The sequence below is a fragment of the Erinaceus europaeus genome, chromosome 5 (assembly GCF_950295315.1).
Source record: "Erinaceus europaeus chromosome 5, mEriEur2.1, whole genome shotgun sequence".
NCBI classification, from domain to species: Eukaryota; Metazoa; Chordata; class Mammalia; order Eulipotyphla; family Erinaceidae; genus Erinaceus; species Erinaceus europaeus.
The window spans coordinates 82,179,212-82,195,461 of NC_080166.1; the positions used below are offsets into that span (position 1 = coordinate 82,179,212).

Genomic DNA, 16,250 nt, shown 5'->3' on the forward strand with positions numbered 1-16,250 from the left:
GGTTCTTCAGTAGCCCTACTACCTTGATTAATTTTGAAGCATTGGTTAATCAGCTGGAAAAAAAATGATAACAAGATGCTGCATGCAAAGGGCGGATTAAGTGAAAGAACAGAAGTTATTAATAACAGACTCAGAACAAACTTAAAGCAATACATTTCCCTTCCAGCAACAGTCACCTTTATATATAAGGCCAGTAAAGTCTCTCAGTGACACCAAGCAAGGAAAATGGAAGCTATAAAAATCTGTGGAGAATTCCCAACCTGTTGCGAAATCAACCACAAGAGTTTTCTAACCTACAAATTAACTTTGAGCAAAATCTCAGGCCATAAAAACCAAACTATTAGGTGAGAGAACTTGTGGCAGGGAGTTGATGAGACTTTGAGGGCTTTAAAAAAAAAAAAAAGTAAAAAAAAAGTGATGAAGAAAAACAGATTCAGAAATGTCTCTGGAGTGGTTTTATGAGGTGGTTAAGAGTGCAAGTTCTGGAGTGAACGACTTGGGCTCGCCTCCCAGATCTGCCACTTACTCCTTGTGTAATCTCAGGCTAGTTACTGAGTTGCCTTGTGGCCAAGTACATGTGATAAGAACTCCTGGAGTTGTTATGAAAATTCAGTGAGGGGAGGCATGTAAAACATGCACAACTGTGTCTAGCACATAAAAGGGACTACAAATGCATTTACAAAATGAAAATTGTGAAAACTCACCGTAGAACCAATGCAACTCTGAAATGGCTATTTTACTCACTCATGAGTTGTGGGGAGAGAATTCACTAAAGTAGTGTCAAATTATCCCCTTCCCTTCATTTTTCTTCTTTATTCTCCTATCTTTTTTCCCTCTCCTTATCTTCAGAGTACTGGGTCGTGTCCTCTTTATAGTAAGAACAATTCTGTTTATTTATAGAAGTACATTAAGAAGTGTATATGCACAATAGAATACTACTCAGCTATAAAAAATGGTGACTTCACCATTTTCAGCCGATCTTGGATGGTTCTTGAAAAATTCCTGTTAAGTGAAATAAGTCAGAAACAAGAATGAATATGGGATGATCTCACTCTCAGGCAGAAGTTGAAAAACAAGATCAGAAGAGAAAACACAAGTAGAACCTGAACTGGAATTGGTGTATTGCACCCAAGTAAAAAACTCTGGGGTGGGGGTGGGGGGTTGGAGAGTACAGGTCCAAAAAGGATGACAGAGGACCTAGTGTGGGTTGTATTGTTATATGGGAAACTGGCAACTGTTATGCATGTACAAACTATTGTATTTACTGTCAAATATAAAACATTAATTTCCCAATAAATAGATAAAAAATAAATAAAAAGAAGTGTATATGCATAAATCGCTTCAATAACTTTGGAAAACAGCCTGGGGATTCTTCAGAACATCAGAAACAGACCTATCCTATGATCTGGCCATTCCTCTCTAAGGTACTTATCCAAAGCATGCAAAAACACCTATCTGAAGAGACCTCTGTACACTTATGTTCATAGCAGCACTATGTGTAATAGCCCAAAGTTGGAAACAACTCAAATGTCCAATAACAGATGAGTGGTTAAGAAAACTGTGGTCCACCAGGTTCCAGATGCTAGCATGATGCCAACCAGACTTCCCTGGACAGACAACCCCACCAATGTGCCTTGGAGCTCCGCCTCCCCAGAGCCCTTCCCCACTAGGGAAAGAGAGAGACAGGCTGGGAGTATGGATTGACCTGTCAATGCCCATGTTCAGTGGGGAAGCAATTACAGAAGCCAGACCTTCCATCTTCTGCATCCCACAGTGATTTTGGGTCCATACTCCCAGAGGGTTAAAGAATAGGAAAGCTATCAGGGGAGGGGATGGGAATACATGCCCCGGCCAGCAGGGCGGTGAGCAGGGGCTAGCAACCCAATGAGACCTGAAATGATAGGGACAAGAGACGCGAAGAACGAGAGCAAGTCAAGTTTCTGATCAAGCTCTAAATTTTATTGTGAACACAGGCATTATAAGGCTTTGGGGAAGGAGGGGGGAAGTGCTGGAGGAGGAGGAGGGGGAGCAATCTTCAAAGGGGGAATGTTCCTTGCAACATACAATGGATGAAATCATGTTTGCTACCACAACTATGTGTTGTGTCACTGTTTCTGATAAATGGTCTACCTGAGGGGAAAATGGCCTGCCCAGGGGGAAATGAAACTTGTCTCGAGGGCTTCCATTGTTTCAAAGCTAATCATCTATCAAAGCAGAGTTCTGGTGGTGGGAATTGTGCAAAGTTTTACCCTTCTTATCCTATGGTTTAGTCAATGTTTTCTTTTTTTTTTTAAGGATTTATTATTATTTTTTTAAAAATTGTATTTATTTATTGCCTTTGTTGTTTTTATTGTTGTAGTTATTGTTGTCATCATTGTTGGATAGGACAGAGAGAAATGGAGAAAGGAGGGGAAGACAGAGAGCGGGAGAGAAAGACACCTGTACACCTGCTTCACCACCTGTGAAGCGACTCCCCTGCAGGTGGGGAGCCAGGGCTCAAACCAGGATCCTTACACCAGTCCTTGCACTTTGTGCCACCTGAGCTTACTTTACCCGCTGTGCTACAGCCTGACTCCCAATGTTTCCTTTCGCGCTCAGTGGAACCTTCAGCCCCTGACCTCCCGCCACCATGGAGTACCTCAGAGACATTCAGGGGCCTGACCATGTCCTTGTTACCTCTGACCGCATGGCTGCTAGCAATATTGTCCTGATGAAGGACGATCATGACAAGATATTTAAGATGAGTGAAAAAAATCTTCCTCCTTTGTGTTGGAGAGGCTGGAAACACTGTACAATTTTCAGAATATATTCAGAAAAATGTACAACTTTATAAAATGCGAAATGGGTATGAACTGTCTCTCACAGCCGCAGCTAATTTTACACTCGGAAACCTGGCTGACTGTCTTCGGAGTCGGTCCCCATATCATGTCAACCTCCTGTTGGCTGACTATAATGAGCATGAGGGTCCAGCGCTCTACTACATGGACTAGCTGGCAGCCTTGGCCAAGGCCCCTTTCGCAGCCCACGGCTATGGTGCCTTCCTGACTCTCAGTATCCTGGACCGATACTACACATCAAATATCTCTCGTGAGAGTGCAGTGGAACTTCTTCGGAAATGTCTAGAGGAGCTCCAGAAATGCTTCATCCTTAATCTGCCAACCTTCAGTGTTCAGATCATTGACAGAAATGGCATCCATGACCTAGACAACATTTCCTTCCCTAAACAAGGTTCTTAACGACATGCCCTCCCTCCCACTTGCAGGGGATTATTTTTGATGGGCTTCTTTATTTTTTCTACTCTTTTGAAGTGTACTCTTGATAGATTGTTAATTAAGAGTAAATCTGAATATGACTAAAAAAACAAATTAAAAAATCAAAATACTAAAAAAAAATAATAAAAAGAAAACTGTGGTCTATATATACATACAATGGAATAAGACCCCAGTGTAAGAAATGATGAGATCTCATTTATGTCACTTTGGGTGACAAGAGAAGATCTTGGAGACCAAATGCTGGGTGGTAGAAGAGGACATCTGTTGGCAGTAGGAGTGGTGTCTAGATACATGCCATGAGGAGATAAGAAATTTTATTTGGGAATTGGGCGGTAGCACAGCTGGTTAAGCACAGGTGGCGCAAAGCGCAAGGACTGGCTTAAGGATCCCGTTTCAAGCCCCTGGCTCCCCACCTGCAGGGGAGTCGCTTCACAGGCGGTGAAGCAGGTCTGCAGGTGTCATTCTCTCCCCCTCTTCTCTCCATTTCTCTCTGTCCTATCCAACAATGATGACAACAATAAAACAAGGGCAACAAAAAGGAATAAATAAATATAAAAAAATTAAAAAAAGAAATTGTATTTATGGGGGCCAAGCAGTGGCACACCTACTTAAGTGCCGCATTACAGTATGCAAGGACCCAGGTTTAAGCCTCTGGTCTCCACTTGCAGGGGGGAAGCTTCATGAGTGGTGAAGTAGGGCTACAGGTGTCTCTTTCTCTCTCTATCTCCCCAGTCCCTCTTGATTTCTGTTTCTATCCAGTAATAAAAATATTTAAAAAAGAAGTTGTACTTATGTGACTACTATGTTCTACCTCATTATTCCCTAATAAGATAAATATAAGAGATTAAAAACCTATGATTATGTTACACATACTAGTATATATTAGTACATTTTAATACACATTCATATATAGTAATAACATTATATATATTAATATATGAATATATATTGTTTCTGGATCTTTTCCCAAAAGTTATTTCTTCATGTTTTATAATGCATATACCTGACAGTTTTTCCAGCTATGATTGGCCTCAATATTTAGTGTCTTCTGAAAAAATTAAAAGCATATGGGAGATAAAATGCATTGCAGATTTAGGGTTATTGGAATACTTATTTTACTTCAGTGGGGAAAAAACAGAAAAATTTCAATGAGAAGTGCTAGTGAATTTGAAATACATCTTCTAGTACTTTTGAGAAGGCTGAATCCACCCACCTGAAAAAAATAAAAAGGCTGAATTTCCCAGTTTCTTTGGAAAACCTTCAGGCAGACATTCAGTCCAAGAAAACTGCTTTTCAAATTGCCCCACGTGGGGCTGGCAAGGTAGCTCACCTAGAAGGATGTCTGCTTTGTCTCAAAGGCAACCCAGGTTCTAGCTTCGTTTTCACCAGTGGGAGGGAAGCCTGGGTGCTGGGGTGTCTTTCCTGCTCTCTCTCTAAAAAAGTCAGTCATGGCTAGTGAATTAGCTCACTTGACTAGTGCAATGCTTTGCCATATGTAAGACTCAGGTTCCAGCCCTAGAGCATTGAGGAAAGTTGTCTCTTTCACTCTCTGCCTATCTCTATCTGAAAAACCAAAACAAAAACCAGAATGTAAACCAAAAGCAGTGAAGCCTCAGCAATGCAGCAATGACTATATATTTGTACCTTCCATGTGTCTTAAGAGTGGAAATTCTCTTTCACTAGCCCAGTTGCTGCCTTAAAGCTCCAGAAATGCATTCTTTCACTCTCCACTATGTGCCATTTCATTAACTTGTTCCCTTTGGTTGCATTTCTTGCAGTGATTCAGAATGGAGTTGATGCTTGCCCATCCTGTGTGTGTTTGGGGGTGGGGGGTGAAGTGGGGGTGGGGGGTGGGGTTGGTGTCTTTTGCCTATTCAGGATCAAGTTTGCATCCCCGGAATTTGGGTTCCCGAGGGCGGGGCCAGGCAAGTCTTTCTCTCCTGGCCGCTGTGGTTCCCTTCAGTGACTTGGGTCAAGAGTGGGGCCTCTGGCCTCCGTCCTGCCCCCAACTTTGGGGTCCGAGTGATTGACAGTTCTAGCTCCCTCCAAGAGTCCCCGGACGCCTGGAACTACACTGCAGGGCCCCGCGGCGCGCCAGCCCTTGCAACCTCCGAAAGTGACCATATAAGACCTGGGGAGAGCGCGCGGGGGGCGCGCAGGGGGCTCACCGGACCCGCCCTCCCGCACGCGCGTTCCCGCCAGCCGGCGCGCGCTGGGACGACCCACGCAGGGCGCCCCAGCCGGCTCCTCGCCGCTCTCCCCACTTCCTCCCGCTAACCCATAAAAGCCGGGGAGCGCTGGCGGCGGCGCGGCCCGGCCACTGGGCATGCTCAGAGCTCCTCCCGGCAGCTCTCCCCCGCGCAGCGCAGAGCAGCGCTCGGCACCCCAGTCCGGGCTGGGCGGTCCCCGGCACACCGCAGCCCCCGCGCCGGGACCCCCAACTTCGCGCCAACTTGCAAGCCGCCCTCCGCGGGGGAAAGCCATGCCAATGATGACCAGGGACGTACTGCTGGACATGGAGGAGGAGGACGACGACGATGGGGACATCGGTGAGTGAGGGGTGGCTTCCCGTGCCCCTGCCCTGCCGGCCCGAGCAGTCGCGGGGGGACCCTGCGTGGGCGCTTCCTGCTGGGCGGGGAGGGTTTGGGGGCGCCCCCAGGTGGGCAGGAGGAAGCGGCGTCGTCCCCAGGGGCCGCAATGCGGGTGCCTCCCGGCTCAGCTGCGCCCCACTGGAGAGGCTGGCGGGGGATGGGTGGGTGGCGAACCCCCAACTCTGTGTTTGAACACCCCCCAACCCCGGACCCTTCCTCGCCGAGTGGGCACTAGGGCAGATCCGCCGCGCGGAAGTCTCGACTCAGAAGCAGCAACTTTTGGGTCATTTCCTCTGCCTGCAGCGAGGTGGCTGGGGATTCCGGGGCGCGAGTCCCGGGCGGGGCGGGCGGGCGGGTGTGACCGCCTCATCCTCCCCGAGCCCGGGCTCTGCGGCGGGGTAGGGCGGGTACGGATTTGCGGCTGCGGGGCGCGGACGGGGAGCCCTCTTGTCCGCTGGGTGAAGTGATCCGGGAGGAAGTCTCGGGGAGAGAAGAAAGCTGGGCTTTTCCTCTGGGTCCAGAGGGCAGAGGGGTGCGGGGGCCCTGGGGTGTCCATTGCTGGACTTAAAAATGCCTCGAAGTGGTAGGCAGGACGGAGGAAGAGCTATTGAAAAGATAATAATAATAATAATAATAATAAAAAGAAAAAAATGGGCGGAGGCGAAGAAGCAATGAGAGGAGTAGTAAGTCAGACCCTTAATGAGGAATCCTGGACGGGAATCGTGACATAGCAGGTCCCTAAGGAAGGCTGGCAATTAAATTAGCATGTGGGTTTGCTCAGCCTGCTCTGATTCAGTTTCCTATAAGACGCTAGACCAGTTTAAAATATAACAGTATTCCTAAAAGTCATGTCTTCTGTAAGGACTTGTAGAAGTAACTTGATTTTAGAAGGAAGATCTGGTTTTTCCTTCCTGTCAGATTTCCAAGGCTGCTCATTTACTTACTTATTTTATCTTTGTTGCCATTTCAGCTTTGTTGAGAAGCAGTTGACATGTAACAGTGTAAGTTTAAGGTATACAGTGTGTTCGTTTCATACACTTGTATATTGCAGAATGACTATTACCATTCGCTGTAGCTAACATTTCCATCACTTTACATACATGTAATTTTTTTTGTCTGCTGTCATTTCAGCTTGTTGAGATGCAGTTGACATATAACATTATGTCAGGTGTACAGTGATAGACACTTTACGTGTTGTAAAATGACTACCACCATTAACTGTTGCTAATAGCACCAATACTTGATGTAACTGTCTTTTTTATTGTGGTGAGAACTTTTAAGATCTACTCATTGATTTTTGCAACTTTCAGAATAAGGTGCCTTACTTTATTTTTTTAAAACTTTATTTGGTTTAATGAGAGAGATAAAAAAGATATACAGAAAGAACAAAACACTGCTCAGCTTTGGCTTATGGTGGTGCTGAGGATTGAACCTGGGGCCCCAGACCTGACCTGACAGTCTTTTGCATAACCCTTATGCTATCTCTCCAGCTTATGGTATTTTTAACAATATTCATCATACTGTGTGTACATGGATCCCCAAAATTCGTTTTAGGATTGAAGGTTTCCAACAACATCTCTCTACTTCCTCATTTCCATTTATATATATATATATATATATATATATATATATATATATATATATATTCCCTTTTGCTCCCTTTGTTGTTTTTCATTGTTGTTGTAGTTATTATTGTTGTTATTGATGTTGTTGTTGTTAGATAGGACAGAGAGAAATGGAGAGGAGGGGAAGAGAGAGAGGGGGAAAGATAGACACCTGCAGACCTGCTTCACTGCCTGTGAAGGGACCCCCCCCCTGCAGGTGGGGAGTCTGGGGCTTGAACCGGGATCTTTACACAGGTTCTTGCTCTTTGTGCCATGTGCACTTAACCTGCTGAGCTACCACGTGGCTCCCCATTTTATTGTTTCTATTGACTCATCTTACAATTTCACATATAAGTGAAATCAGAATATGTCCTCAAATTCCATTTATTATTAGAGCAAATTCCTTCGTTTCTCCTTGGTTGAATAATGTCCATATGTGTGTATAATACCTATCAATCTATCTACCTATCTTATATCTTCTGATCCGTTCACCCATAAATAAATATCTAGATTGTTTCTTAATATTATAGGTACTGTGCATTTAAATCCAGAGAATTTGATAGCTTCCTTGTTGGCTGGGTTCAAATAGAAAAGAAAAGATTATACTCCATGGTTGAACTTTACCTTTCATTTGACAATAGTGTATTAAGGATCTGTCCTCATGGAGGGAACCAATATCATTTTTTTTTTTTTTAATAGATGAGGGCTCTGAGGTTCCCAGGTTGATCTGCTTGCTTCCTGTGTGGCTAGTTAAGATTTAGACCTGGGCTTTCTGAAGGCTCATGAAGATGAATGCATTTTCTACTTTTTCATGCTGGCTCTCAGGTAATGTCAGGTGCTACTAGTTAGCAGGCTTTAGTAAAAGATGGAGGTCTTATAAAGACATTAATCGCAGGCAAATCTTTTATATTGTTTCATAGGAAAATACTATGTTATGGTGAAGTGTTACTGTTAGTATATTGAATATTGTGGGTAGATCAGGGTAAAAATGCAAGTGGAAATTGAAGTTAAGCAAAAGGTTATGAGCTTTGTTTCACTGGGTCATCAGTGGGTCTTGGACTAGTTCTCCAAATTCATCTCAAATGTGTGTGGCAATTGGATCCTCTTTTAATTCTTCATTGATGATGCAATTTTTACTGGCTTACCCTGGTTCTTTTGCTGTTGTTAAAGAAGTTAAAAGTTAAATATTTCTTTCTCTCATTTACTCTACTCTCCATAGGCTACTAATGTTAATATTTTACTGTATATAGGGGTTGGGTCAAGATTTCTTAAATTTTTGTCATCACCAGGATGTTACTGGTCTAGACTGACTTTTTTTAGATAAACAATGGGAGAGAGGCAGAGAGAGAAAAGGACACAAAGAGACCACAGCACCATAGCTTCTGCCAGCGAGATGAAAGCTAGACTTGAACTTGGATCACACAAACAGCAAAGCAGAGCACTGTCCAAGTGAGCTATTTTGCTGGCCCCAGTTTGACTTTATTTTAAATGTTAGGCAACAACTATTGTTTACATAGGTCTCAACAGTGTTTGGTTGTAAAACAAATTTAGTGTGGATAGCAGTGATTTAAAATTTTTTTTTAAAGTTTGTTTTTTGTTTTTGTCATCTATATCCTCCTCCTTTTTTTTTTTTTTTGCCTCCAGGGTTATCGCTGGGGCTTAGTGCCTGCACTACAAATCCATTGCTCCTTCCAGAGGACGTTTTCCCCCATTTTTGTTGCCCTTGTTGTTATTGTTGTTGTTGTTGGATAGGACAGAGAGAAATTGAGAGAGGAGAGGAAGACAGAGGGGGGAGAGAAAGACACCAGCAGACCTGTGAAGCGACCCTCCTGCAGGTGGGGAGCTGGGGGCTTGAACCAGGGTCCTTGAGCCCGTCCTTGCACTTAACCTGCTGCACTACTGCCCTGCCCCTGCAGTGATTAATAGATAGTGTTTACCATGTTAGTGAACAGGTTGTCACTATAAAATAGACTGTCTAAAAGGTTATGAGAAGTAGGTGAAGTATAGCCTTTTATAAAATAATTCTGATTTCTAATGTGAGCAAGGAGACTAGTGAGGAGTATAACCTTAACCTCTGTTTCTGGTTTTGTAATGCAGGGCTATGTTAAAGCTGCCAAACGACATGTTCTAGTTCTTAATTGCCATTGCTAATAGTTGTGTAATAATTTAAAACCCACTCAGAAATTGAAGGTATCCCTGCATTCCTTTTATAAACATTAGCTCTCAAATTGGGAGTAGAATTATTTTGACACACATTCTGGGTAAAACATTGGTAAAACACCTGATAGTGTCAATCCTTAATTTATAAGAGATGAAAAAGAAAAGCTTTTCAAACCACATGGGATCTCTTGTTAGATTGTAAAGATGTTTTAGATGCATCTATGGAAGTGTGTCCTCTGGTAGACTGGAATTTGGGACCTTTTAGAGTGAATTTGTTTTTTGGAGCAGTGTTCAGTACTTTGTGTGAGGGTTGCCTCCTTGGTTAAGATAAACTAATTTAGATAGTCAAAAAAGGTAAATCTAGGGCTGGAGAGATTAGCATAGTGGTTATGTAAAAGACTTTCATGCCTGAGACTTTCACCCAGGTTCAATCCCCAGCACCACCATAAGCCAGAGCTGAGCAGTGGTGTGTGTGTATCTTTCTCTCTCTATCTCCTTAAAATAAATAAAAATTTAAAAAGGCAAATCATCTAAGGATGCCTTTTTCTTTTCTTTTTAATTTTATTATTGACATAATATTGATTTAAAAATTATAAGATAACAAGAATATAATTCTGCACTGTTCCTACCATCAGAGTTCTCTATCCCCATTCTCTTCATTGGATGCCACAGCAGTTCTCCCAAGTTACAATTATAGGCTAACTATTATATCTATAACTATCTAACTATCTAGATAGTTTGTTTGTATGTATTTGCCCCCCTTCCCCTTTTTCCTGTGGTCCTGCCTTCTCTAACTCACACCTTCATCTACTACTACTTCTGAATATCTTTCCATTTTTCCCTTTTTCTCTTTCTGGGTCCTTCTTCTTCTAGCGTTTGCCCTTCTTCCGTAGCCAGTCCACAGGTCAGGTTGAAAGCTGTCAGGAGCTGCTTGTTGCTGGCTTTGAAAGTGACTGGGATCCATGTGGATTCAGTCGGCTAGGAAGGATCGTCAGTTTCCCCAATGAATGGGTACTCACGGGATGCACCACGAGGTCGATCCAATGCATCCCATTTCTGGGTCCTGATGGAGTGGAGTTCAGAGACCTAACATTTCTCCCTCTCTGGGAGCACGGACCAAAATTCTTTTTGCTGTGCAGAAAGTGGGAGTTCTGGCTTCTGTAATGGCTTCTCCACCAGACATGGACACTGGCAGGTTGATCCATACACCCAGCCTGTTTCTGTCTTTCCCTAATAAGGTAGGGCTCGAGAGGTAAGATTCAGGGACACATTCTTGAGGTTGTCTGCTGAGGGAAGTCAGGATAGAATCATGATAGCATCTGCAACTTAGTGCCTGAAAGGCAGTAAGATAAAAAAGCAGGACAAAATGATTTATGAACAGAAATCAAAAAGTAGGAATAGAGCAAATGAGAACAGGCCTGTCATATGTGTGTGGGATTCCAAGGACCCCCTCACTAGGGCCCCAGATGATAGGATGGTCTGTTATTTGCCCAAAAGGCCCTTATCAGGTGCACCAGTCTCTTATCCAGCTTTTGTATTACTTTTTTTTTTTTTTTTTTTAGGTTTATGAGGTCTGCCTTCTTTGGGCCTTTCTACTAGATTGCCAAACGTATTTGGTCTAAATCTCATCAGTTAGAGAATTTATGATACTTTCTTTAGGCCCTTCTACTAGGATCCTAGACTTATTATGTCTAAGTCTAATCACAGAGGGCTATTAAGCACTTTTACTTTGAGTTACATTATTGCCCCTTGCTTATGGATACATGTACACCTGTACCCAGTCCCCTAAGCCTTAGCCTGTATCTAGTGTCTGTAACTTTGTTTAGGTAATGTGCCATCTGAAATGGAACTAGGTAGTCCCATGTGTTAGAAAAGATCTCTCCAGATTAGAGAGAGAAGTTGAGAGGTTGACATCTCAGGCTTGGTGTTTTTGGCTACAATCCATAATAACAGGTCAATAGCAGCATAACATGGCATGGCAGCACTGGTAGCATTGATTTAATTGAGGTCAACAGAAGCAGTATGATGGTAAGAGATCAGAGAGAAGAGACATCAAGAAATAATGGGCATCTTAGAGATTCAAGGACTAGGAAACACAAGGACCTTATAGACAATGGGAAGGGTCGCTTGTCATCTTAGAAAGAGTTTAATATAGAATTAGTTAATTATTATTATAACCACGCTAGTTGTTTTTTAAATTAATTTTTTAATGAAAATCCAATGGTTGGGATCTACTGTAATATACTTGACCTCATTATGCTTTGTGCCCTTTGGGGGTATCTACTAATCATCCTATCTTAGATACTGACAGGCCCAAATGGTTTTGGTCTCTTTGGCCTAAGGTTATATATAGGTAGTTTGGGTATTTAAAAAAACTGTATTTACAAATATATTTTCAGAGTTCCTTGAACAATTTAAGCTCCGTATCAGAATTTGATCATCTTACACATCTGAAGCATTAAATATTTAGGCTAAAGAAAATATGTATACTCAGAGCTATCTGTAGTCTAGGCAGCTAGAGAACTTGATTAAATCTCTCCCCCTGAAATGTTAAATTAATAGTGATTGATGAAATTATAATTTACTAGGATTAGCATGTCATGCCATCACCACCACCAAAGGTCTGTGTTTTCCACCCCCTATCCCCTATTCCCCCTAAATAACCACTACATTTTTCCATAGTCTTGGATATAGGTTGACTTTTTATTTGTTTATTTTAAAATTCCTGTGTTCAATTTTCTGAATTCCACAGATGAATGAAACCATCCTGTAGTTGCCCTAATGTTGCCTTTTCCATATTTGCTTTGCTTATGGCTACTAGAAATTGAGTCCAAAGGTTTACCCATTGTCATAGGACTTCTTTTCTTTTCTTTTCCTTGCTTTTTTTTTTTTTTGTACAAGAACCTTATATTTCAAGAACTAACTGCAGGGTTCTATCCAGGCTGTAGACCTTCTTGCCCCATACTGATGTTGGCCCATGTCCTTGCAAGCCCTGGAACTAGTACTTCCTGTGTGTCTCAGCTGTGCATAAGAGGGTCCTTGGCAGCTTTATTTCCAACCCCCCCGCCGACTTCTCTCTCTCTTTCTCAGTCACTCAAGAGAAATGACTTTAGTGTCTCTTTCTGTTGATGAGGAAAGTGGTAGAAACACCTTGGACAGCAAGAATGTAGACATTGCATTCAGCATGCTGTTTCATTTTCTTTCATGCATTTTTGTGGTTCACAGTTGGCTGAGAGCATGAACTTCCCCCAAAACGTAGAGTGTTAGGAAGAACACATTAGATAGTGCAGGCAAAGGGATTTTGTTTCATTGGTCTATTGGTGGGCTTGGGTTTCTGATTTGTTTATGAGAGCACACACAGGCTTTGCCTCTTGTGACTAATGATCATGTCCTTAGCGGGGAAGGTGGGTGGGCAGCTCTGAAAAGTGACTGTCAGCTGTATCACTGGAATGCCTTGATTGAGTCTCTTTTCACTCACATTGTTTTCTCTTTCTCTTCCTCCTTCCTCCCCCCCCCTTTCTCTTTCTTCTCTCTCTCTTTTTCTTTCTTCTTTCCACCAAGGTTATCGCTTGGACTTCATGATGAATCCATGGCTCCTGGTAGCCATTTTTCTTCCTTTCCTTTCCTTTCCTTTCCTTCCTTTTCTTTTTTCTTGTTCTCGTTCTACTTTTTTTTTTTTTTTTTTAATTTGGTAAGACAAATTGAGAGGGAATGGGAGCATAGAAGGGGAGGGGGGGTGGGGGTAGATAGCATAGAGGTTATGCAAAGAGACTCTCATGCTTGAGGCTCCAGAGTCCCAGGTTTGATTCCCTGTACCACCATAAGCCAGAGCTGAGCAGTGTTTTGGTTAAAAAAAGAAAAGAAAAAAGAAAGGGAGAGGGAATGAGAGACCTGCAGACTTTTCACTGCTTGTAAAGCTTCCCTCCTGCAGGTGGGGAGCTGGGGCTCAAACCCAGGGCCTCATGCATGGTAATATGTGCACTTAATTGGGTGTGCCACCACCCAGCCCCCTTCACCATCTCCTCTTTACACAGTTTATCTCCCCCCAAACCCTTTGTCCTCTGACTGCCTGATTCATGCTCAATTGCTGATAAATCTGATTTAAGCCTCAGTTTTGCTTTATCACCATCAGTTGTGCAAACTTCCTAGACTCAGTACAGGATGAGGGGGTGGAAGACTAGGAATGAGGTAGAGGCAGCCCTCAGCTAGGGAGAGGTGGATGCCTGGGAGCTAGAGATTTGGAGTGTCAGTGCTCAGTTGTGTGGACAGCTGTGGGAGAGGATGGGAGACCACTTTGTAGGACAGGTTGCCGGGGCCCAGTGTGGAAGGCCCAGGCAGGTGCAGTGGTGAAGACAGGAGCGGTCTGGAGCTGTAGTTCATTGAGGCAGGGAGGACTACACTCAGAAGAACTGTTTTTGAGTCACATTTGAAGAATTTTGTGTGTGATTTGGAGCTCCTGGGAGGTTTTCAGGAAAAAAGTTATGCATTGAATTTTGCTTTTAAAAAGGTAGTGCTGGTGGGGGCTGGGCAGTAGCACAGCAGGCTAAGTGCACATGGCACAAAGCACAAGGACCAGCATAAGGATCACACACACACACACACACATCAAAAAAACCAACCCCTCCCCCAAATAAAACTTTTTTTTTTGGTAGGACAGAAAGAAAGAGGGAAGGAGAAGACAGAGAAGGGAAGAGAAAGACACCTGCAGACCTGCTTCCTGCTTGTTTACTGACCCCCTGCAGGTGGGGAGCCAGGGGCTCCAGCTGGGATCCTTATGCAGGTCCTTGGGCTTTGTACTATATGTGCTTAACCTGGTGCCTCACTGCCAGGCCTCCTGAAATCAAACTTTGTATTCCAAGCTGCATCTTAGTGCCTAGACTAGTACTTGGTATACAGTAGAAGCCAATCAAGTCATTGTTGGAGGAACAAATCACTCTTCTAACATCGTCGTAGTGGCATAATACTGAGTGACTTTGTGGTTGTAATAGACTTATCTCCTTTGACCTTTTGAATTCTTTCAGTCATCTGTTCTAGAAATGCTGTGTACACATTCTCTACCTGGTATTGTCACTGTGTTCCAGGGTCCCCAACCTCCAGAGTCTCACTATCTAGGGAGGAGATAGATAAGGTGAATGAATAGATCGTTATCTGACTAATGTTGTAATCAAGATGTGTACCAGTGTCAGCGGTGGCACCAAGTCAGTGGTGCCATGAAGGACACAAGGTTACTTGGTTTAGGAGAACCCACATAGCTCTTACTGAGGCTAAACCACCTCTAGAGGCCTGACTGCTGAGGGGATGGGCGGAGACAAGGGCCTACCTCCGCATTCCTAAAAGCTCTGAGAAGAGTAGGGCTGTAGCACAGCGGGTTAAGCGCAGGTGGCGCAAAGCACAAGGACTGGCATAAGGATCCTGGTTCGAATCCCGGCTCCCCACCTGCAGGGGAGTCGCTTCACAAGCAGTGAAGCAGGTCTGCAGGTGTCTTTCTCTCCTCCTCTCTGTCTTCCCTTCCTCTCTCCATTTCTCTCTGTCCTATCCAACAACGACAACAACAATAATAACTACAACAATAAAACAAGAGCAACAAAAGGGAATAAATAAATAAAATAAATATTTTTTTTTAAAAAAAAGCTCTGAGATTTCTTAGAAAGCGAGCTTTGATGCTACCCTTGTCTTATTTGCTGGGGTCGGGACACTATATGTCACATACACATAGCATGTATAGCTCATATACGCTCACCACTGTCAAGACTACAGCAGAACAAAATACTCTTCCTAAATTTTTTTTCTTCGAGCACAGTCCTGCCCTTTTTCTGTAAATCCTACTTATTTTCAGCTTCAAACCGTCGGTCACGATTACTCTTCTACATCCTCACAAGTCAAATAATTGCTCTCCAAAGAGGCTCCCCAGCCTCCTCTCCTTATACTCATTATCCTTGGGATCTGACAGAAATACAGCTTTAGAAAAAATAAGCTTTCCAGACCTCCTTTCCAGTTCCTTAAGGGATTGCAATGGTTTTGTATATTGATTGCTTTGTAGAAAACCAAGAACTTTAAACCAGACCAAAAGCTTCTATATAGACTTCTGTCAAGAGATACATCCTATTTAAACTTTGCCATTCTTGAAAGGAGATTATATTGTTCAAAATCCCACAGGTTAGCTAGAAGTTGAGCTGGCCTTGATTTCTCAGAATGACACTTGTAGCACCTTAGGTGGAAATGACTTAAGAAGTCTCCACTCTAGGTCATTCTTTAGGTATTCTTCTGTTACTCTTGTATCAGGTTTTGTTTTGTATTCCAGCCAATTCAGTATATCTTAACAGAAAGCTTCTGGACTTAACTGGGAGAAGCACTATCTCACTCACCTTTGTACCCCACTGCCTGCAAGTCCTAATGCTTTTCATAGAATAAATACTCAACAAACATTTGTTAAGGAACTGTGTTTTCAATTACAATGGTAGCTTTGTCTGCTGTAGGATTTAAACTGCTTAATCTGCTTTTGATACAGTGCATTCAGGAGCTGACCTATACAAAAGCAACAACAAAAATCACTGGTTTTAGAACAGAAAAAGCATAATTCCCAGTTACCTTTCATCCAGGAAATGCATTTGACTGATAACTCA

The 16,250-nt window shown here is 43.1% G+C and overlaps 1 protein-coding gene and 1 pseudogene across 5 annotated transcripts in view; both read left to right on the forward strand.

The window, feature by feature from the left end:
* The first annotated feature begins 2,137 nt into the window (after positions 1–2,137).
* LOC103114911 (proteasome subunit beta type-2-like) lies at positions 2,138–4,123 on the forward strand (annotated as a pseudogene).
* Positions 4,124–5,420: 1,297 nt separating this feature from the next.
* ANO6 (anoctamin 6) overlaps positions 5,421–16,250 on the forward strand; it is a 217,735-nt gene continuing 206,905 nt past the window's right edge. For 2 of the 5 annotated variants that reach the window (XM_060191445.1, XM_060191446.1), the window contains exon 1: positions 5,689–5,821. Coding sequence is in view for 3 of the 5 variants with exons in the window: in XM_060191443.1 (XP_060047426.1) it covers positions 5,599–5,821 (223 nt within the window). In the remaining 2 variants the exon portion in view is untranslated. Of the gene's footprint in view, positions 5,822–16,250 lie in introns of all 5 variants that reach the window. The other 3 variants (XM_060191443.1, XM_060191444.1, XM_060191447.1) reach the window with 3 other exon arrangements.